At 39.4% G+C, this 21,073-nt stretch overlaps 1 protein-coding gene across 6 annotated transcripts in view; it reads right to left on the bottom strand.

Annotated features, from left to right (window-relative positions):
* MTM1 (myotubularin 1) overlaps positions 1-21,073 on the bottom strand; it is an 83,911-nt gene that overhangs the window by 51,278 nt on the left and 11,560 nt on the right. For 4 of the 6 annotated variants that reach the window (XM_038416620.2, XM_038416622.2, XM_043492567.1 and 1 more), the window contains exons 2-5: positions 6,075-6,146; positions 4,144-4,216; positions 2,087-2,181; positions 742-852 (exon numbers count right to left, since the gene is read on the bottom strand). In XM_038416620.2, coding sequence (XP_038272548.1) covers positions 742-852; positions 2,087-2,181; positions 4,144-4,216; positions 6,075-6,137 — 342 coding nt within the window. In that variant the 5' untranslated portion in view covers positions 6,138-6,146. Of the gene's footprint in view, positions 1-741; positions 853-2,086; positions 2,182-3,928; positions 3,987-4,143; positions 4,217-6,074; positions 6,147-21,073 lie in introns of all 6 variants that reach the window. The other 2 variants (XM_043492566.1, XM_038416623.2) reach the window with 2 other exon arrangements.

Genomic DNA, 21,073 nt, shown 5'->3' on the forward strand with positions numbered 1-21,073 from the left:
ATTAAGTTTAAAATTAAGATATTTGCATGTTACTGCATGATATGTTGCATGAGAACAGAGTCTGTAGCTTACATATTCCATTCAAGAGTTATATAAAGGACTCCTGGATTATCAAAAAGGAATTCCTCTCATGACCGTATTTTTTGTGGCAATATACACAGCCACAAATCTTGTGAGACTTAAGAAAATGGATGTATTGTTTTACAAGTATGCCTGCACCTTTGGGTTAAGGTCCTTTTTTGGCAATGAAACCTAATACAACTATCTGACTCTTCCTATAAGACAATGGGTAGGTCTTTTAAGAAGTCTATAAGATAAATATATTAATGACCTGTAGGGTCCATAAAATAAGGAACTACAGGTGCATGAATTATGGTCTTGTTTCATAAAAGTGATTAAAATCCCACTGATGCGCCCTAAAACTGCATATTACAGTACAAGATCATTGGTCTACTACTGCAAAATACTATCTTTCTCCCTGCATTTGGTGACAACAGCAGTTACACATTATAAATTATTTTCCTAGATCGTTCTGAAAAGCTATTTCTTTAGATTTAGCTGTAGTATGGGGTGGGGGGAGAGGGGGGTGAGCACATTTTGGATAAAAGTAAATTTACCCTATGTATTCCAGATTGCTGGATGAACAAAATACTTTGTTTTCTAATTTCTGCAAAAGATGTATGCAATGAAAAATTGACATCCATGAATTCTCTCTTTTTAATGGATTGTTGCAAGTCTTACTTTACAAGTAATATCTAGTCCATAGGAATTTTCTCCTCTACTTGAAGCTCCTCCCATTTTCTCAATCCTTGCAATTACACCCAGAGGAACATCCAATATCACAACTGGATCCTGGAAAGAAAGGATAAAATATAAAAATAAATACAGTATTACTGCCATTAAGCTTCATACAAAACTTCTTTAAAATCATAAGATATGTAATCTATTATAGTCATAAAATACACATAGCAGGTGTCATGTATTCTGTAAATGAGTTTGTTTCTTGCTTTAACTTTGCAATGCAGACTCAAAACTAACTTGGTGATAACTTTTTTCCTCCCGCTGTATGTTGAAAAACTGTGAAGTCACTCTATATCCCTGCCTATTTGTGTCTAGTTTCACTCAAGATATTGATGAAGCAGGAAAAGAGGAAAAAGTACAGAAGACACCTTGTAGTGACACTACATTAGCTCTGACTGTCTAATTGTAGGTAGAATAGAAATCAGTGAACTGAGAAGTTATCCAGAGGTGCTACAGTTCTAGTAAGACTATTGGTTTGGATCTGTCTGACAAATAGATTCATTCTCAAAAGTGTTAATATTCATACAATTAAGAAAAAATATAGCTTTAAAATAAGTTGAGCTGGTTTGTAATTTTCTGTTAATGTTTGAAATGATAAATGACTGCACAGATATCTGATAAAAGTAATGAATAGTTTTCATCTTTCAAAGGCAATACCACAATCTTGCCTGCATTCATTTGTAAGAGTACAAACTAAGCTAAGACAATGAAACCTGAAAAATTATATACTAACTTTTTTAAATTAAAGATTTCTGCAGTAAAATTAACACCATATTGATTATTAAAAACCTAATATTTCTGCTACTATCTTAACTGAACATCACCTTCCTTTTGCTAACAATGCAAATCTTTTTTGTGACAGCTCTATTTTTCTTCACATGAACTCTGCTGCAGGAATAAATTACTCTTGTATTGGCAATGTAAAACTATTGTCACAGCAATGAACTTTAGCACTGAAGAGGAAAATTGCCCACTCTTGTTGCATCTAAATATTGCCAACTTTTTGCATCCAAGTAATAAAAACTGTCTGAGATCACAATGATCTCAGTTCAAGGGTTCTAAAACCTTGAGTCTGATCACAACAGAGCAGCCCATGATTTAGTTTTATTCTGTTTTGCCCTCATAATTTCTTCAACAGCCATTGCTATCCCCCCACCAGTGCTGTTCTGCGGGCAGAGATTCATAGATTTCAAGGCCAGAAGGGACCAAAACAACAACTGCATCTCATTACTGATCTTCAGTTATGCAGATTTGCATTCTGCAAGTGTTTACACACACTACTCACTATTTCCACACTTCTTAAGTATAGTCTGTAGTTAGTAACATACAGTCTTCCTTTAACAGCACCATTAAATGGACAAACATAGATAACTTCCTTGTCTGTAAATGAAACAAGCATAATTTAGGAGTTAAGGACAACACTAATAAGAGCAATAAAAAGGATGTCTGTACTCATAATACAAATTTTATTAAGAGAAGGACCTACATGAGGGGAAAACTTTTACATGTTAATTAATAGACATTTAGAAAAAAAGTTGAATGTTTCAGATTCTACAACCGCCCCGAGTCTGATTTCTGACTACATCTGTATTTTCTTCTTCCTCACTGCTGTGTGAAAACTACACAAACATGAGGAAGCGACTGGGATTTAAAATCTCTTTTCAGAGTAGCAGCCGTGTTAGTCTGTATTCGCAAAAAGAAAAGGAGTACTTGTGGCACCTTAGAGACTAACAAATTTATTAGAGCATAAGCTTTCGTGAGCTACAGCTCACTTCATCGGATACAAAATCTCTTTTGTAGCTGCTGGACTGTTTCTTTAAGATTCCACAGTGAAAACATTATTAATGTTGATATTGTTTCATCTTTTGATGCTCTGCAATAAGTTCTCTTGTGTCAAGGTACACAGTTCTATTTGTAAGGTGTGTAGGGGGCTCATCATTAACAGTTCACCCTGGGGAGAACTACTCAATTTCACTTTGACCAGAACCAAAGAACAGTTCATAGGGCAGCCTATAATGCAAATACTGCAGCCCTGGAGGCACCCTAAATACATCAATGCCACTACTACCAATTAGTGAGGGCATTTACAATGCAAGGAACTACTACTACATATACAAATAACTGCTCTTAAGATCTATCATAAGCTTTGTGAAGAAATCTTATAGTAGTTATTATTACTGCTCTCATTAAACAGAGATTTCATTGTGCAGTATATCCATTTTTTTCTCCCCACTTATTCCCCAGGCCACTTTCCCCACGCACCCGCCCATATCAAGATTTCCCACTCACTCTGTAGTACCCTAACAACATAGGGAAAATCCAGGGAGCCATTCCTGCTTGCCCTGATATACTCTGCCTCCATTCCCTCCATCACTTGCTCTATTAAAAATCTAGAAAATTCCTATTAGAAAAATATTTAAAATCAATTAAGGTTTTCATAAGTGCGATCTCTCTCCAAAACAAACCATTAGACACAAAGAATATGTCTACACAGCAACCAGACACCCACAGCTGGCCCATGCTAGCCAACATGGATTGCGGGGCTCATGCTGTGGGGCTGTTAAATTTCTGTGTAGATTTCCGGGCTTGGGCTGGAGCAGAGGCTCAGCGACCCGGAGAAGAGCCTGGGCTCCATCCTGAGCCCAAAAGTCTACATAGCAATTAAACAGCCCCGCAGCTCGAGCCCCACAAGCCCAAGTCAGCTAGCATGGCAGCTATGGGTATATAGTTGCTGTGTAGATATACCCAAAGGAATGTCAAGCTAAAAGACTCATTTTAATCAGACCTTAACATCCACACAGCACATTTCTACTGAGGACTCCACACCTTCACAAGAATCAGCCTTCTGTCTCCAACATATAAGGAAACACTGCATACAGACTTCCTCACACTGTAATGCAAAAACCTTCCTTACAATATCATATATCCCTAACACAACAGGGCAACACTTAGCACACAAGTCAACGCTGACACATGCTGATGTTGCTGAAGTTGTAGTTAAAGTTGCACATTATTGTGTGAGGGAGATTGATGTGTTGTGTGCAGCATATAAAAAAGGAGTGTGGGAGTCTTGTCATTAAAAATATGCTATATGGGCAGTAAGTTACAATTAAGAGGCGTCCATTACCTTGGCATTCCTCTTGCATTTGAGGGTTTGCACTGGGTGGATGTCGCACTTCAACAACCTTGAATGTTTTTTTAAAATAAAATGTTTGTTTATGGGAGTTCAGTAAAAGTTACCCCACTACAAATTCACAACAGTACAGAGATAAAACTACATATAGATGGCTTACTAATCCTTCAATATGCACTAGGTTAGATTATTCAATGATAATTTTTTACCTGTGACTCTAGTTTCTCCTGGTAGACGAGGTATTTCCTCATTTTGTTCCCATTTAGTTCCATCTTTTGGGGTCTAAAGAGAAAGGGTAGTATAAAAACAAATTCATACTTGGTGCAACTTCTTCAAATCTTATAGATATAAACTGCTTTAAAACATTAAATATCCAGTACATGAAGGAATAGGAAATTCAGTACAGGAACTGACATAGCAAAGCAAAGCAAAAAGGAACCCCTACAATAACAATTCAACTCTGTGCTTAATGTTATTTGCTAAAGAAATATTCAAAAATAATTTCTGTATTTAACTGGAATAAAATATCTACATCTCAATGTCTCAAAAGGTTTTGTAGATTCCAGTTCTCTGGAATAAAAGAAAAGGAGTACTTGTGGCACCTTAGAGACTAACAAATTTATTTGAGCATAAGCTTTTGTGAGCTACAGCTCACTTCATCGGATGCATGGGCTAGATACAACTTGCTAATTAATTGTGTGATAGAATTTTTTAGATGCATCCGATGAAGTGAGCTATAGCTCACGAAAGCTTATGCTCAAATAAATTTGTTAGTCTCTAAGCTGCCACAAGTACTCCTTTTCTTTTTGTGAATACAGACTAACACGGCTGCTACTCTGAAACCTGGAATAAAAGAGTTATTCATCATAGTTGCTTGATTCAAGAGTTTAAAAATCTGTCCCACTTTTCAAATAGTTATACAAGCAAAATGTTCACCTCACTATTAGATATACTTTGCACATTTAGTGCTTATGTCTTTTAATAAAGATTTTAAGAAAACAGTGAGTGACAAGGCTATAGTTCAACATAAGTATTTCTGCAGAAGGTAGTGAGAAATATTTTTAAACAGCAAGTATACAAACTTCTATTATGCTACTTAAGTGCAAAGATACACAGTCCACCAAGTAATGCAGAAGCAGCATCTATTTGCCTCAGAATAAATCAAGCTAAAATAAATCAAATAAAAATACTCCTCCTCCCAATACGTGTGACGAAAGAGTGGAGTTTAGTAGAGAGTACTATCTTTAGGTAATTATATTTTACCTCAAAGTGGCCCAGCTACTACATGTGGCTAAATCAGTGGTTCCCAAACTTGTTCCGCTGCTTGTTCAGGGAAAGCCCCTGGCGGGCCGGGCCAGTTTGTTTACCTGCCGTGTCTGCAAGTTTGGCCGATCGCGGCTTTCAGTGGCCACGGTTTGCTGCTCCAGGCCACTGGGAGCCGCGTTCAGCCGAACCTGCGGACACGGCAGGTAAACAAACTGGCCCGGCCCGCCAGGGGCTTTCCCTGCACAAGCGGCGGAACAAGTTTGGGAACCACTGGGCTAGATACAACTTGTTAATTAATTGTGTGATAGAATTTTTCTAAAGACAAAAAGAGCTGAATAGTAACAAAATTTCAACATTCATCAATACTAGAAAAAGTAAAGGAGTACTTGTGGCACCTTAGAGATTAACAAATTTATTTGAGCATAAGCTTTCGTGAGCTACGGCTCACTTCATCGGATGCATCTAAAAAATTCTATCACACAATTAATTAGCAAGTTGTATCTAGCCCAGTGGTTCCCAAAACTTGTACTCCTTTTCTTTTTGCGAATACAGACTAACACGGCTGCTACTCTGAAACTAGAAAAAGTGCACAGCAATTTGCAAGTTGAAACAGGATTGACTTTCAGGTGCTATAAAAACCTGGGATAAGAAATTGTTTTGTTTGCACAGTTGATGCTTCAATCTTACAATTCATTGTTGTTTCAAGTTGCATTTGAACTTTGGAAATAGAAATAATTTATAAGAATAACAGAAGTTACTCAATAAATATTCAGTTTTATGCTCAAGAACCTGAAAGCTAATGACCCCTGGGATACTTGACTTAAAAAGTGAAAAAAATACATAGCCACAATAATACAGAAGAAGCTACACTCACCCTTTTAATTGACGAGCTCTCCAAGGAGTTTGAATTATATTTAGGTGTTGATGATGAGGCCATATTGGGGATCTGATGAGAAAGCAGATACTGGAGACTTCAGCTAAACTGTATATATTATACAGAAGTCAGATGTAAGAACAGGAGAGAACAGGCTTTGAACGTTTGCAAAAACAAGTTATTACAAATTTCAGATATATAGATTTATTCTAAAATGCCTTGCAATCTAATGTTTTACTCATTCAATCAATCACAATATTTTAAAGCCTCCAAATATAATGAAATAATAATATACTAGTTTTTTTTTTTGTTTGTTTGTTTTTTAATTCCTTCCCCCAGCCCCAAACAAAACCAGTACCTGGAATCCATATTATATAATTTGGGGATTTTTAAAATGTGATTAACTGAGTAAATAACTCAGCATACTTAGCTATTGTGTTCTGCTACACAGTAGAAACACATACCCTCATAATCTGTCACCTGAAGGTTTATATCCGGAGTTGGCAACCTTTCAGAATTGGTGTGCCGAGTCTTCATTCATTCACTCTACTTTAAGGTTTCGCGTGCCAGTAATACATTTTAATGTTTTTAGAAGGTCTCTTTCTATAAATCTATAATATCTAACTAAGCTATTGTTGTATGTAAAGTAAATAAAGGTTTTTAAAATGTTTAAGAAGCTTCATTTAAAATTAAATTAAAATGAAGAGCCCCCCCCGGACCAGTGGCCAGGACCTGGGCAGTGTGAATGCCACTGAAAATCAGCTTACTTGCCATAGTTTGCCCTGGTTTATATTATGAACTTTCATTTAGGAATACAAGGAACAAAATTAAATTAACTGCATTTATCACACAGACCTTAAAATTTGATCTGAGTAAATTTATAACAAGTGTTTCAGAAAGACTGAGAGATCAGAGGAGAAAAAACAGAAGAAATTCCCCAGTATTTTTATGGTCAGAAAACACAATCCCAACATCCTAAAATTGAAATGTCAGTGAAGCCACCAGCAGGGGGCATTTGCTGTCTTTTTCTTGATCAGAGTAGCCTTGATGCATTTAAATGAAGAGGCTGCTTTTTTTTTTTTTAATTCAAGTTTAAAAAGCTGTTTTTGATTAAAGACAAAAGTGTGCCATTTCAGGATTTACTCTATAAAGTAAGCTTCAGTTTATTTTTTCTGATTTTGCAGATGGGGAACCTGTCTGCTTTAACCTCAGATGGGCAGAGGTGCATGTCTATTTTCCAGTAACGTATTTTTCTTCTACCAGTGACACCCTTCCTTAAGATTAACTACTAACTGAAAGCAGTCTTTTGAAAGGTTTTGGTTTTATTAGCTAAAAGCCACAAGAATGCTCTTATTACAGCCTTAATCAACAATGTTAAACACACAGTGGCTTTTTTCCTACAGACTTTTGAAAAGATCCCTTTTATCCCTTGGTTTAATCTAACTCTGCTTCTGCACAATAGCATGTTCCCAATGATGCTGCAGCAGTGTGAAACAGGCAGAAGTGATACCAGCAGTTTAGAACTGTGACACCCTACTTGTTTCGAAATTGCGGAGACTGTTTAGGAAAAGCACTCCACTGCAGGAGGAGCATGAGGGTAAAATAAACTATTTGTGAACTTCACTGGCTTGTGTTGTGAATAAGAGCAGGGAAATACAGGAATCCTAATATTCAACTTATTTACAAGTCTATTTAAATTATTTTATGCTGCCATGGTTTATGGCTTAGCAAAAAAAAAAAATAGTGGAACGTATAAAAACACTCCTTCGGAAAACAAATAGTAGAAATCCAATAATATTCCAAATGAAAACGTAAGGAAAAAAGAATCTTGTGATTCAGCATGTTAAACAGCTTATTTAACACTGTCATATCGAGGCATCACTTCCTTCTTAGATCTCTTTCTGTTTCAACTTTCTCCAAAAGTTGCTTTGGTTGTGACCCAAAAGTGATTGTGGATTTTTATTCAATTTAAACATTTAGCCAGTTGAGTTCAAGAACCACCTTATCTTTGGACTCATGAAACTGAGAAACTATTTTGTTTGAAAACTTACAATTTGAAACATACCAAGTGCTGAGAGAGTTCAAATGCCTTTGCCATAGGAAGATATGTTTTAGAACAGTACACTCAATGTAAGTGTGGTATATCTATTTGTGCCAACTTCAGGATGAACTGTTCCTAGTACTCAGCAGACAATACTTCAGAAATCACAACTGTATTAAATTAATAATAGAAAAGGCAACTAGGAGTGAGAGAAGATAGTTTGGAACTAGCAAATTTTCAGATAAATTTTCATAGTACAAAAAAAATATTGAACACAAGTTTGCAACCTTTTCTAAATAATAATGCTGTCACTTGTGTATATTTGAATACTCAGCCTTCAAATGGCTGAAACTATTTTCTTTAAACTAAAACTGGCTTTTAGCTGATATGTTTTATACTTATTCTTCATTCAAATTTTTTTTTTTTTTAAAAAAAGAAAGACTGTCCATTAAACCATACTTGAGCATTTACTGAAATCCCCCTTAAAGATATTCAGTTATAAGTTTATTTTTTAAAAGGTGAGGAAAGTTAAATACAACATTAAAACTGAGAGTTTAGTTACAAAAATCATGTAATTCAGAGCTCAGAGTCCTTATTTCTTCCCAGGAAGAACAATATGCATTTATTTAGCATCTTATATTGGAAACTATACAAATGTAAGTTAAGTCTTACACCACACATATGAGGTAAGTAGGCATCTAGTATAGAAAATGAGTGCACGAAGGCACAGAATGAGAAAGTGACTTGTCCAAGATCACAGCAAATTAGAGGTGGAACTGCAACAGAATGAAGGAATTCTAAACCCCTTAATTTACTTGTCTGGCCACTGGACAACACTCCCTCCTATATTACAGGCACACTGAGTTGATTGGGGATGTATGTAGCGGTACAAGGGTATGTCTACACTACAAAATTAGGTCGAATTCATAGAATTCAATTTTTTAGAAAGCGATTTTATACAGTCGATTGTGTGTCCCCCCCACACTAATGCACTAAGCACATTAAGTCGGCGGAGTGCATTCACAGTAGCGAGGCTAGCGCTGACTTTCAGAGTGTTGCACTGTGGGTAGCTATCCCACAGTTCCCGCAGTCTCTGCTGCCCATTGGAATTCTGGGTTAAGCTCCCAATGCCTGATGGGGCAAAAACATTGTCGAGGGTGGTTTTGGGTACATGTTGTCAGTTGTCCCTCCCTCCGTGAAAGCAGCGGCAGACAATCGTTTCATGCCTTTTTTCCATGTGGGCGCCATACTGCTTTCAGCAGATGGTGCAGTAGGATTGCTAACCATCATCGTCATCCACCATTTCCGCTGGCATTCTGCTCTCCTGGTGGTCTCGCAGGGCCACTTCCGCTGCAACTCTGCTCGGCTGCTCGTGTCTCGCCATACCACAGCAAGCTTGCAGCCCGCTCAGCTGTTGTGTCCTGGCAGCAGAAGATGCAGTAGGTCTGCAAAACTGGTCATCCAACCACCGCTTCCCCTGCAACTCTGCTCTCCTGCAGACACCATACCACGGCAAGCATGGAGCCCGCTCAGATCACCGCGGCAGTTATGAGCATTGTAAACACCTCGTGCATTATCATGCAGTATATGAAGAACCAGAACCTGCAAAAGCAGGTGAGGAGGCAATAGCATTACGGTGAAAAGAGCGATTAGGACATGGACACAGATTTCTCTAAAAGCACGGGCCCCGGCAATTTGGCCATCCTGGCTCGTGCCATGGAACGCTGATTCTGGCCTGTGAAACAAGCATAGATTGGTGGGACCGCATAGTGTTGCGGGTCTGGGATGATTCCCAGTGGCTGCGAAACTTTCGCATGCATAAGGGCACTTTCATGGAACTTTGTGACTTGCTTTCCCCTGCCCTGAAGCACAACAATACCAAGATGAGAGCAGCCCTCACAGTTCACAAGCGAGTAGCGATAGCCCTTTGGAAACTTGCAACACTAGACAGCTACCGGTCAGTCGGGAATCAATTTGGAGTGGCCAAATCTACTCTAGGGGCTGCTCTGATGCAAATAGCCAACGCAATCACTGAGCTGCTGCTATCAAGGATAGTGACTCTGGGAAATGTGAAGGTCATAGTGTATGGCTTTGCTGCAGTGGGATTCCCTAACTGTGGTGGGGCCACAGACGGAACCCATATCCCTATTTTAGGACCGGACCACAAAGGCAGCCAGTACATAAACCAAAAGGGGTACTTTTCAATGGTGTTGCAAGCACTGGTGGATCACAAGGGACGTTGCGCCAACATCAATGTGGGATGGCCGGGAAAGGTACATGATGCTTGCATCTTCAGGAACTCTGGTCTGTATGAACAGCTGCAGCAAGGGACTTACTTTCCCGACCAGAAAATAACCGTTGGGGATGTTGAAATGCCTATAGTTATCCTTCAGGACCCAGCCTACCCTTTAATGCTATGGCTCATGAAGCCATACACAGGCACCCTGGACAGTAGTCAGAAACTGTTCAACTATAGGCTGAGCAAGTGCAGAATGGTGGTAGAATGTGCATTTGGACGTTTAAAAACGCGCTGGTGCAGTTTACTGACTCGGTTAGACGTCAGTGAAACCAATATTCCCATTGTTATTACTGCTTGCTGTGTGTTCCACAATATCCGTGAGAGTAAGGGGAAGACGTTTATGGCGGGGTGGGAAGTTGAGGCAGATCGCCTGGCCACTGATTATGCACAGCCAGACACCTGGGCAGTTAGAAGAGCACAGCAGGGCGCGGTGCGCATCAGAGAAGCTTTGAAAACCAGTTTCATGGCTGACCAGGCTACAGTGTGACGGTTCTGATTGTTTCTCCTTGATGAAAACCCACCCCCTTGGTTCACTCTAATTCCCTGTAAGCCAACCGCCCTCCCCTCCCACCTTTGATCACTGCTTGCAGAAGCAATAAAGTCATTGTTGTTTCAAATTCATGAATTCTTTATTAATTCGTCCCACGAACAGGGGAATAACTGCCAAGGTAGGTTGGACGGGGTGGGGGAGGAGGGAAGGACAAGGCCACACTGCACTTCAAAACTTATTGAATGCCAGCCTTGTGTTGCTTGGGCAGTCCTCTGGGGTGGAGTGGTTGGGTGCTCAGAGAGCCTCCCCACCCCCACACTGCGTTCTTGGGCATCTGGGTGAGGAGGCTATGGAACTTGGGGAGGAGGGTGGTTGGTTACACAGGGGCTGCAGTGGTGGTCTGTGCCTTTCCTGCACCTCAACTATACGCCGGAGCATATCACTTTGATCCTCCAGTAACCTCAGCACTACATCCTGCCTCCTCTCATCATGCTGCCATCACCTTTCCTCTTGATCTCACCACCTCTCCTGTTGCTCCAGCCTCCTGTCCTTGCATTCATTTTGTTCTTTCCGGGACTCTACCATTGTCTGCCTCCACACATTCTGCTGGGCTCTTTCAGCTTGGGAGGACTGCATGAGCTCAGAGAACATTTCATTGCAAGTGCATTTTTTTCGCCTTCTTATCTGTGCTAGCCTCTGGGACGGAGATGCTAGTGGCAGCGTTAACACATTTGCAGCTGTGGGAGGAAAAAAAGGAAGAGTAAAATTGAAAAAGACACATTGGCTATTTAAAAGGAAGGGCTGATGTTTTGGGGTTAATGTGCAGCACAAACCCAACTAACCCCCCACCCATACCCAAGTCTCTGGGATGATCACTTCACCCCTCCCCCCACCATGTGGCTAACAGCGGGGATGATTTATTTTCCGCCACAGGCAAACAGCCCAGCAGGAATGGCCACCTCTGAATGTCCCCTTAATAAAATTCCCTTATTTCAACCAGGTGACCATGAATGATATCACTCTCCTGAGGATAACACAGAGAGATAAAGAACGGATGTTGCTTGAATGCCAGCAAACACTGGGATCACGCGCTGCCGTGCTTTCTTATGCAATGATTCCAGACTACATGCTACTAGCCTGCTGTGGTAAAGTGTTCCACCATGGAGGATGCAATAAGGCTGCCCTCCCCAGAAACCTTTTGCAAAGGCTTTGGGAGTACCTCCATGAGAGCTTCATTGAGATGTCCCTGGAGGATTTCCGCTCCATCCCCAGACACATTAACAGACTTTTCCAGTAGCTGTACTGGCTACAAATGCATTTCAAGTCTTCAGGGAAGATTAATCATTAAACATGCTTGCTTTTAAACCGTGTATTATATTTACAAAGGTACACTCACCAGAGGTGCCTTCTCCGCCTTCAAGATCCGGGAGCCAGGGGTTGGGAGGGTATTGGTTCCAGGGTGATAAATAGTTCCTTGCTGTCAGGGAGAACGGTTTCTCCGCTTGCCTGGTGTACGCTATCGTCTTCCTCGTCCCCAAGATCCTCATCCCTGTTGCGTGAGACTTACTTGCAGGAGTCCACATACAGGTGTGGGGTATTGTAGGGGCACCCCCTAGAATTGCATGCAGTCATCATAGAAACTCTGACCCCGAGTGGGCGTTTGACTCTTTGGTAGGCTTGCCTCAGCTCCTTAAATTTCACGCAGCACTGCTGCGGGTCCTGTGATAGCCTCTGTCCTTGATGCCCTTGGAGATTTTTTCAAATATTTTGCCATTTCGTCTTTTGGAACGGAGTTCTGATAGCACGGATTCGTCTCTCCATACAGAGATCAGATCCAGTACCTCCCGTTCGGTCCATGCTGGAGGTCTTTTGCGATTTTGGGACTGCATGGTCACCTGTGCCGATGAGCTCTGCATAGTGACCTCTGCTGATGAGCTCGCCACTCTGGCCAAACAGGAAATGAAATTCCAAAGTCTGCAGTGCTTTTCCTGTGTACCTGGCTAGCGCATCCGAGTTGAAAGTGCAGTCCAGAGCGGTTACAATGGAGCACTCTGGGATAGCTCCCAGAGGCCAATACTGTCGAATTGTGTCCACGCTAACCCAAATTCGACCCGGCAATGTCGATTTCAGCGCTAATCCCCTCGTCAGGGAGGAGTACAGAAATAGATTTTAAGAGCTCATTAAGTCGACAAAAATGGCTCCGTTGTGTGGACAGGTGCAGGGTTAAATTGATCTAACACTGCTAAATTCGACCTAAACTCATAGTGTAGACCAGGGCCAAGTTGAATTGCACAGCTAAAACCCTGTCATCAAAATCACAGGATAGGCCTTATAATTTTAGTCCCATTACTTTTTTTGTATTTATGCAGAGATTCACTGAATGGAGAAAAGTCTGCTAAATACTTGCTAATTTATGGTTATAAAACCTTGATACACAGCAGTACAAAAAAACCCAAACTGCTTTCATCCCATCAGGCCACCTGAAAAACTAAAGTTTTCTAGCACACCTTGTGATGCAGCAAAAAAGTATGTTTGCTACACGAAGAAGAACATACACCACAAATACTTTTACGAAATCTATTTGTCAATACTTCATAAGTCGTTTTTCTAGATATTTCAGTGATTATCTCAGTAATGATAGGAACAAAATCGTTTGCTGACTTCCATCTATTCCAAAAGATATAAAGAAGTGAAACGTGCTCATATATAGTTACAGAGCAATAGTCAAATAATTCACTTTCATTTCCAATTGCCAGAAATGGCAAAAAATGAATTTCTTCAAAGCTATTAATATCAGATAAATGTTCATTTCCCTTACTTTATATGTAAACAATAGTCAAGTAACTTAAACTTTGTGCGAGACTTTATGAAGAAATAAAGCAGTGAACAAAATTCTAAATTAAGATCTACTTGAACAGATCAAGTTCTCATTTACAGTACCTGCCAATTCAAGAAGTACCCGATACTGTTTTTTCTTCAGACTAGAATAGCTAACTGATTTTCAGAAAAGGTTTTTAAATCTCATATTTAACATTTCCCTTTAAAACATTGATTTCTTTTCTTCTGTGGAACAGATTAGAAGAGTTGTTTCTGGCAAACTGCCAAAGTGATATTGCTGCAGAGTCCAAAAGCATACTCCATCATAGTCCTAAAATAGTTTCAACTTTCCAATTATTATGCAGCAACAGCAGAGTTGCTCCATAGTAAGAAATTTGCAAGTGAACCAGTTTTGACACCCCCCCTGCCCAAATCCCTCAAATACCCTGCACAACACAAACCCATAAAAAAATATAAGCCTCAAAGTTGGTAGGTTAGATCTTGGTCAGACATGGAATTTTTCTTCAAAAAAATTTAAATGAATCATACAAAGAACTGCTGTATTAGGATACCCTAAATACATAGTGTGTTAAATAGTTGGAACATTCTCCCCCCAGCCACTGTGCAGTGAGAGAAAAAAAGAAGATACAAAGTGTACTTTTACATAACTTACTTGAGATCTAGCCACCAGAATTAAAATATAGTTGTTTAAAGTCTTATTACAAGTGTTATTAAAACATGATATAGTAACATTGCCAGAGAATGATGGCTCACATGACCTCATAAAATGATTCGGACTTTCATTAAAAAACCAAGCTTTCATTAAAAAACAAAAAACTATACTTGTACTAGTTCTATCTAAGGTTGGGGCCTCACCAAGCTTCCTCAGAGCTTGAAAGGGGTAGACACTAAAGGCCAGGCACCTAAAGATCCAGGCTAGGCACCCAGTGGAATTTTCAAAATCATGTAGGCTCTGAACCCCCCACTGATTTAAATAGGAGTTTGGTATCATGGGATTTTCAAAAGCGCCTAGAGGTACCTAACTGCATCTTTAGGACTTAAATATCTCTAAAAATCTGGTCCTAAGCCTTGAGAGTAGCTTGTCAAGCCCATCAAAACTCATGGATTGGGTGTGACTATTGAGGCTCCTTGTGGGGTTTCTTTCCTCCTGCAAATTGCAGGAGGTCCACAAGAGAGGGCAAAAACCTCAACTTCCCTTCAATCGTCCCATTTTGTCACCCTCCCTAAAGAACTTGGGAAATCTGCCTTCTGCTCTCTCCTTCACTCCTGCATTCACTCTTTTCCTGAACACCTCATCACCCCTTATAAAGTTTGGCAGCTCCCCTCAAGAATTTGCAAAGCTCACTAGGACTCTTAAAAGGTTTGGAAACCACCACCAACTCTGTTATTAGGATCGAATGCCCAGTGAGACAAATTTGGGTCACTGGAATCCTGACAAGAGTGATCTGGCTCTTTTGGGATCCAGGAACCAATTAAGGATCATTTGACACAGATGAATCTTCTAAGGTCTATATACAAGAATTACACTGTTTAACTGAAATCTGTATTTAAATCAATATTGTTATAGTTGTGAAAACCCTTATGTGGACACATTTAAAGTCACTTTATACCCAAAATATCAATTTAACTTTATTCAAATTACATTGAGGCATGCATACTTACTACAAATGTTCTGTAATTAGTGTAAGTTATGGATAACATAGCATTTGCTCCTTTACAGATACTTATTCTTAAGCCACCATCATTGAACAGAAAAACAATTGCTTTTAAACAGGCATACCACCTTAACAGCAGTTATATTACCATGAAGCACTTCAAATAAGATGCTTCTTTGCTACTTAATTGCTACTGATTCCTAAATCTAGTAATTCCTTACTAGATTTAGTTTCAGAATATGCAAATAGGATAAATGAATGAAATCTTATTTAGTAATATATATACTTAATATATCTCTAAAAGTAGGAATACAGCAACATGACAGATGATGAAACAATAATTTGGTGTGGAGAGAGACATTTTCTTTTTGAATACTAAAAGAAAAGTATTCGATTTTTGTAGATTTTTTCGGCAGTGATTATGTTCACCTGGAGAGATTTTTACAAGGATGTGAAATTACTAGGGCTGTCGATTAATCGCAGTTAACTCATGCGAATAACTCAAAAAATTAATCGTGATTAATCAGTTTTAATCAGACTATTAAAAATAGAATGTTAATTGAAATTTATTAAATATTTTGCAAGTTTTTCTACATTTTCAAGTATATTGATTTCAATTACAACACAGAATACAAAGTGTACAGTGCTCACTTTATATTTATTTTTATTACAAATATTTGCACTGTAACAATGATAAACAAAAAACAGTATTTTTCAATTCACCCCATACAAGTACTGTAATGCAATCTCTTCATCATGAAAGTACAACTTACAAATGTAGATTTTTTTTTTTATTACATAACTGCACTCAAAAACAAAACAATGTAAAACCTTAGCACCTACAAGTCCACTCAGTCCTACCTGTTGTTCAGGCAATCGCTTAGAGAAACAGACTTGCTTACAGCATATGGGAGATAATGCTGCCTGCTTCTTGATTACAATGTCACCTGAAAGTGAGAACAGGCATTCACATGGCACTTTTGTAGTTGGCATTACAAGGTATTTATGTGCCAGATATGCTAAACATTTGTATGCCCCTTCATGCTTTGGCCACCACTCCAGAGGACATATTTCAATGCTGATGACGCTTGCTAAAAAAATAATGCATTAATTAAATTTGTGACTGAACTTCTTGGGAGGAGAATTGCATGTCTCCTGTTCTGTTTTACCCGCCTTCTGCCATACATTTCATGTTATAGCAGCCTCGGATGATGACTCGCACATGTTCGTTTTAAGAACACTTTCATTGCAGATTTGACAAAACACAAAGAAGGTACCAATGTAAGATTTCTAAAAATAGCTACAGCACTGGCACGTAAATACCTTGCGAAGCTGGCTACAACAGTGCATGCAAATGACATTTGACATTGTAAACAAGAAGCAGGCAGCATTATTTCCTGTAAATGTAAACAAACTTGTTTGTCTGAGCAATTCGCTGAACAAGTAGTAGGACTGAGTGGACTTGTAGGCTCTAAAGTTTTACATTGTTTTATTTTTGAATGCAGGGAGTTTTTGTACATAATTCTATATTTGTAAGTTCATCTTTCATGATAAAGAGATTATAGTACAGTACTTGTAATGGGGGAATTGAAAAATACTACACCTCTACCCCGATATAACACGGTCTTTGGAGACAAAAATTCTTACCACGTTATATGTGAAACCATGTTATATTGAACTTGCTTTAGCCCCCCTGCTCCTTGTCCCCTGACTACCTCCTCCAGAGACACCCCCCATTCCTAATCACCCCCCAGAACCCAATCCCCTACCCAACCTCCCTGTTCCCTGTCCCCTGACTGCCATGACCCCTATCCACACCCCTGCCCCCTGACAGGCCCTCACCAGCAGTGGCAGGAAGTGGAGCAACGTGGCCCCAGCCTGCTCCACTCCACCAGCTGCAGGGAGGTTGGGGAAAGGACGCCCCCCCCATATTCACCAGTAGCAGGAAGTGGAGCGCCGCAGCTGGGAACTGGCAGAGTGGAGCAAGCTGGGGCCGGGCTGCTCCGTTTCCGGTGAGTGCGGGGGGGGGAGGGGAAGAGAATCCCTTCCCCCAAGCCTCCTCCCCCGAGTGAGACGGCTGGGGCTAGGGTGAGGGAAGCAGAGCGGGCTGCTCCTGGCCCCCCGCTAATCACCCGGGCCACTCTGGGCCTGTAGGGCCCCCAAAAGTGCCCTCTCACAGCTCCTGCCTCCCAGACCCTCGGGAGGGAGAGGCCTGCTTTACTGCGTTGTATGAGAACCCATGTTATATCGGGTCGCGTTATATTGGGGTAGAGGTGTATTTCTTTTGTTTTTTACAGTATAAATATGTGTAATAAAAATAAATATAAAGTGATCACTGTACACTTTGTATTCTGCCTTGAAATTTAAATTAATATACTTGAAAATGTAGAAAACACCCAAAATATTTAAATAAATGGTATTCTATTATTAACACTGCGATTAATCACGCAATTAATCATGATTAATATTTTTGATCACACAATTAACAGTGATTAATTTTTTACATCATTTGAGAGCCCTAGAAATTACACTAAACTATCAGATATCAAAGACGTATTTCCAGAACCTTCTGGTACAGTGGTAACACGAGCAAAAGATGACATTATGGCTCATCCCAAGTGACATAGGCAACTACAGTGAAGTCAATTATATGCATAGAAATAAATACTAGGGGTGACTAAACAGGATGGGGAACATTTACTTGAACCAGGATTACTATTAGTGATAAGGTGAAAAAAGAGAAACAGTCTGATAGTTTATCTTATCACAATGTCTACAACATGACTCCATCAGTGACAATGCATGAGGATACCAAATATTTGCACTCCATGCTGCCCAAAATCATGCTTTGTGTAAAAAAAAAAAAAAAAAGTTAATATCTGAAGACATGTCAAAGTTTAGTATGAAAAACATATGAATTGTCTGCTTATATTTTCAGAAAACAAAGTGTTCCATCAGAGATGAAGGCATGTAACATCAGACTAACACAATATTCAAGAAAGAGATATTTCCCATGTTAAGTTATTTTTAAGATTTGCAATGGATCTGCAGTTTTGCCTATATAAATATAGATGATGGTACTGAAAACAATATTTCCATGTTTGCACAGGATTTTAAATGAAAAAGCATAGCAAACAATGAGGAACACAGAGTAGTGCAGATATATTAAGTATGGAAGCAAAGAATATAAAAAGGAAAATATAAGTGGAAGAACAGTTGCACATAAAATTTTAGAGTTACTATAACACATAATAGTCTGTATAACCTATATAACAACTTGCAGATGCAATGAGAAAAAGATGCTGTTCTGTCTCCAATAATAAAGGACAAAAAACAAAGTCAGTGTCTCTTGGCAGAGTTGGATTTTTTGTATACAATACTAGTCTCCACAACTGTGCAAAAGACATACAGATATAAACAAAAAGAAAAGGAGTACTTGTGGCACCTTAGAGACTAACAAATTTATTAGAGCATAAGCTTTTGTGAGCTACAGCTCACTTCATCGGATGCATTTGGTGGATGAAGTGAGCTGTAGCTCACGAAAGCTTATGCTCTAATAAATTTGTTAGTCTCTAAGGTGCCACAAGTACTCCTTTTCTTTTTGCGAATACAGACTAACATGGCTGCTACTCTGAAACAGATATAAACGTGTAGGATAGAGCAGAAATCTAGGGAGATAGCTTAATTTTAACTGAATTCTTCCATGTGAGCTAAGAAGAGAGTGAGTGCTTATTAACAAAAGATAAAAGCAAAAAATCTGAAGTCAGGACTAGAAAGCAGAATACAAAACTGAATAAATAAATCAGGATAAGCAGAAACAATCTTATCCATGATCTTAAAATGATCAATGAAATCCACAAGTTTCCCTCAACAAGAGGGGATATGGTCAACCATACCAGATGAAAAGAAAAGGAGTACTTGTGGCACCTTAGAGACTAAAATTTATTAGAGCATAAGCTTTCGTGAGCTACAGCTCACTTCATCGGATGCAGCTCACGAAAGCTTATGCTCTAATAAATTTGTTAGTCTCTAAGGTGCCACAAGTACTCCTTTTCTTTTTGCGAATACAGACTAACACGGCTGCTACTCTGAAACCTGTCATACCAGATTAAGAGAGCCATAAGGTAGATGAATTTCAAGTCACAAAAAGTTTAAAGGAAGCTGCAGAAAAATAAGCAGAGTATGAAAACATGTAGAAGAGTTCCAACATCCTTGTACTATAGTATAGGATGAAGTATCAAAATATTTTAAAAGTGCCAATAGAAGGTTTGAGCCATTCTGTTTATGCATATTTCAAAAGAAAATAATGGCTCTCATATAAGAGGTTGAACTGTCAAGGCAGATTGTATCTGCAAATTAAACACTGAGAGAAGTAAAGATAATGATGTTAAAAGCAATACACTCCAAGTTGTGATATTCAGCTTCAAGAAATTTCAAGATTTTCAAATTTAAATGCCAATGATACAACAAACAGTCATCAAGAACTATAGAGACAATTAAGGCACTGTAAGTATCATCAGTATACACACTCACTGCTGCAGGCCACCAGCCCTTACGTGTTAGTTAGCATTCTTTTTCCAGATGAAAAAGAAAAATTCCTATCATCATAAGCAAAATGAGCAAACCTGAAAGCACAGTGCTTCAACAATGTGTTTTAAACAGCAGAGGAAACATTAAACCAATTTCCAAAAGTGCATAATAAATCTAAAAAAGAAAGGGAGTACTTGTGGCACCTTAGAGACTAACAAATTTATTTGAGCACAAGCTTTTGTGAGCTACAGCTCACTTCATCCTGTAGCTCATGAAAACTTATGCTCAAATAAATTTGTTAGTCTCTAAGGTGCCACAAGTACTCCTTTTCTTTTTGCGAATACAGACCAACACGACTGCTACTCTGAAACCTGTCATAATAAATCTAAGATCCTCTTCTGTCACAGTTCAATGGGAAGTTAGAACTGTGACCTCTACCTAATCTCTCTGAGGGCGCCCTTTCTAAGGCCTTGTCTACAATACAGGGAAAAGTCAATCTAAGCTTCGCAATTTGAGCTCCGTGAATAGCATAACTCCAGTCAATGCAGCTTAGATCTACTTACCACGGGGTCCACACCATATGAGGTCAACAGGAGAAACTCTCCCGATGCCTCCCCTTACTCTTCTCAATCCGGTGGAGTACAGGAGTCCACGGAAGAACTATCTGTGGTCGATTTAGCGGGTCTTCATTAGACCCGCTAAATCGACCACTGACGCATCGATCACTGCATGTCAATAGCCCGGTAAGTGTAGACAAGCCCTAAGTGTCAGACCTTTACCTGCACTTTAGACTGGATCACGAGGTTACCACATCCCCATTCCAATGGTACTGCCATTGTTACGAGTGCCTTAGACTCGCATTGCAGCCATCCTCTAGTGCACTCAAATGACAAATTTTGTTACCTTCACCTCTCTCCATGTGGAGGCCCTCAATTCTACCACTCACAGACCAGCTCCTGGAGTGGCAGCTCCCCCCTTTCCAACTGTGTTAACACAACAGACCCAATTGTATTTGGCATCTGTAAGAAATGAGTCTTTGGAAGCCTGTGACCTATGGTTGAGTAAAGTGATTATAAAACAACTTATTCAAAACAAATGTATCATCTATTTACGCTAAAGTACATACCGAGCCTAGTGAAAGATTAA

Source organism: Dermochelys coriacea, chromosome 9 (genome assembly GCF_009764565.3).
Source record: "Dermochelys coriacea isolate rDerCor1 chromosome 9, rDerCor1.pri.v4, whole genome shotgun sequence".
Classification (NCBI taxonomy): domain Eukaryota; kingdom Metazoa; phylum Chordata; order Testudines; family Dermochelyidae; genus Dermochelys; species Dermochelys coriacea.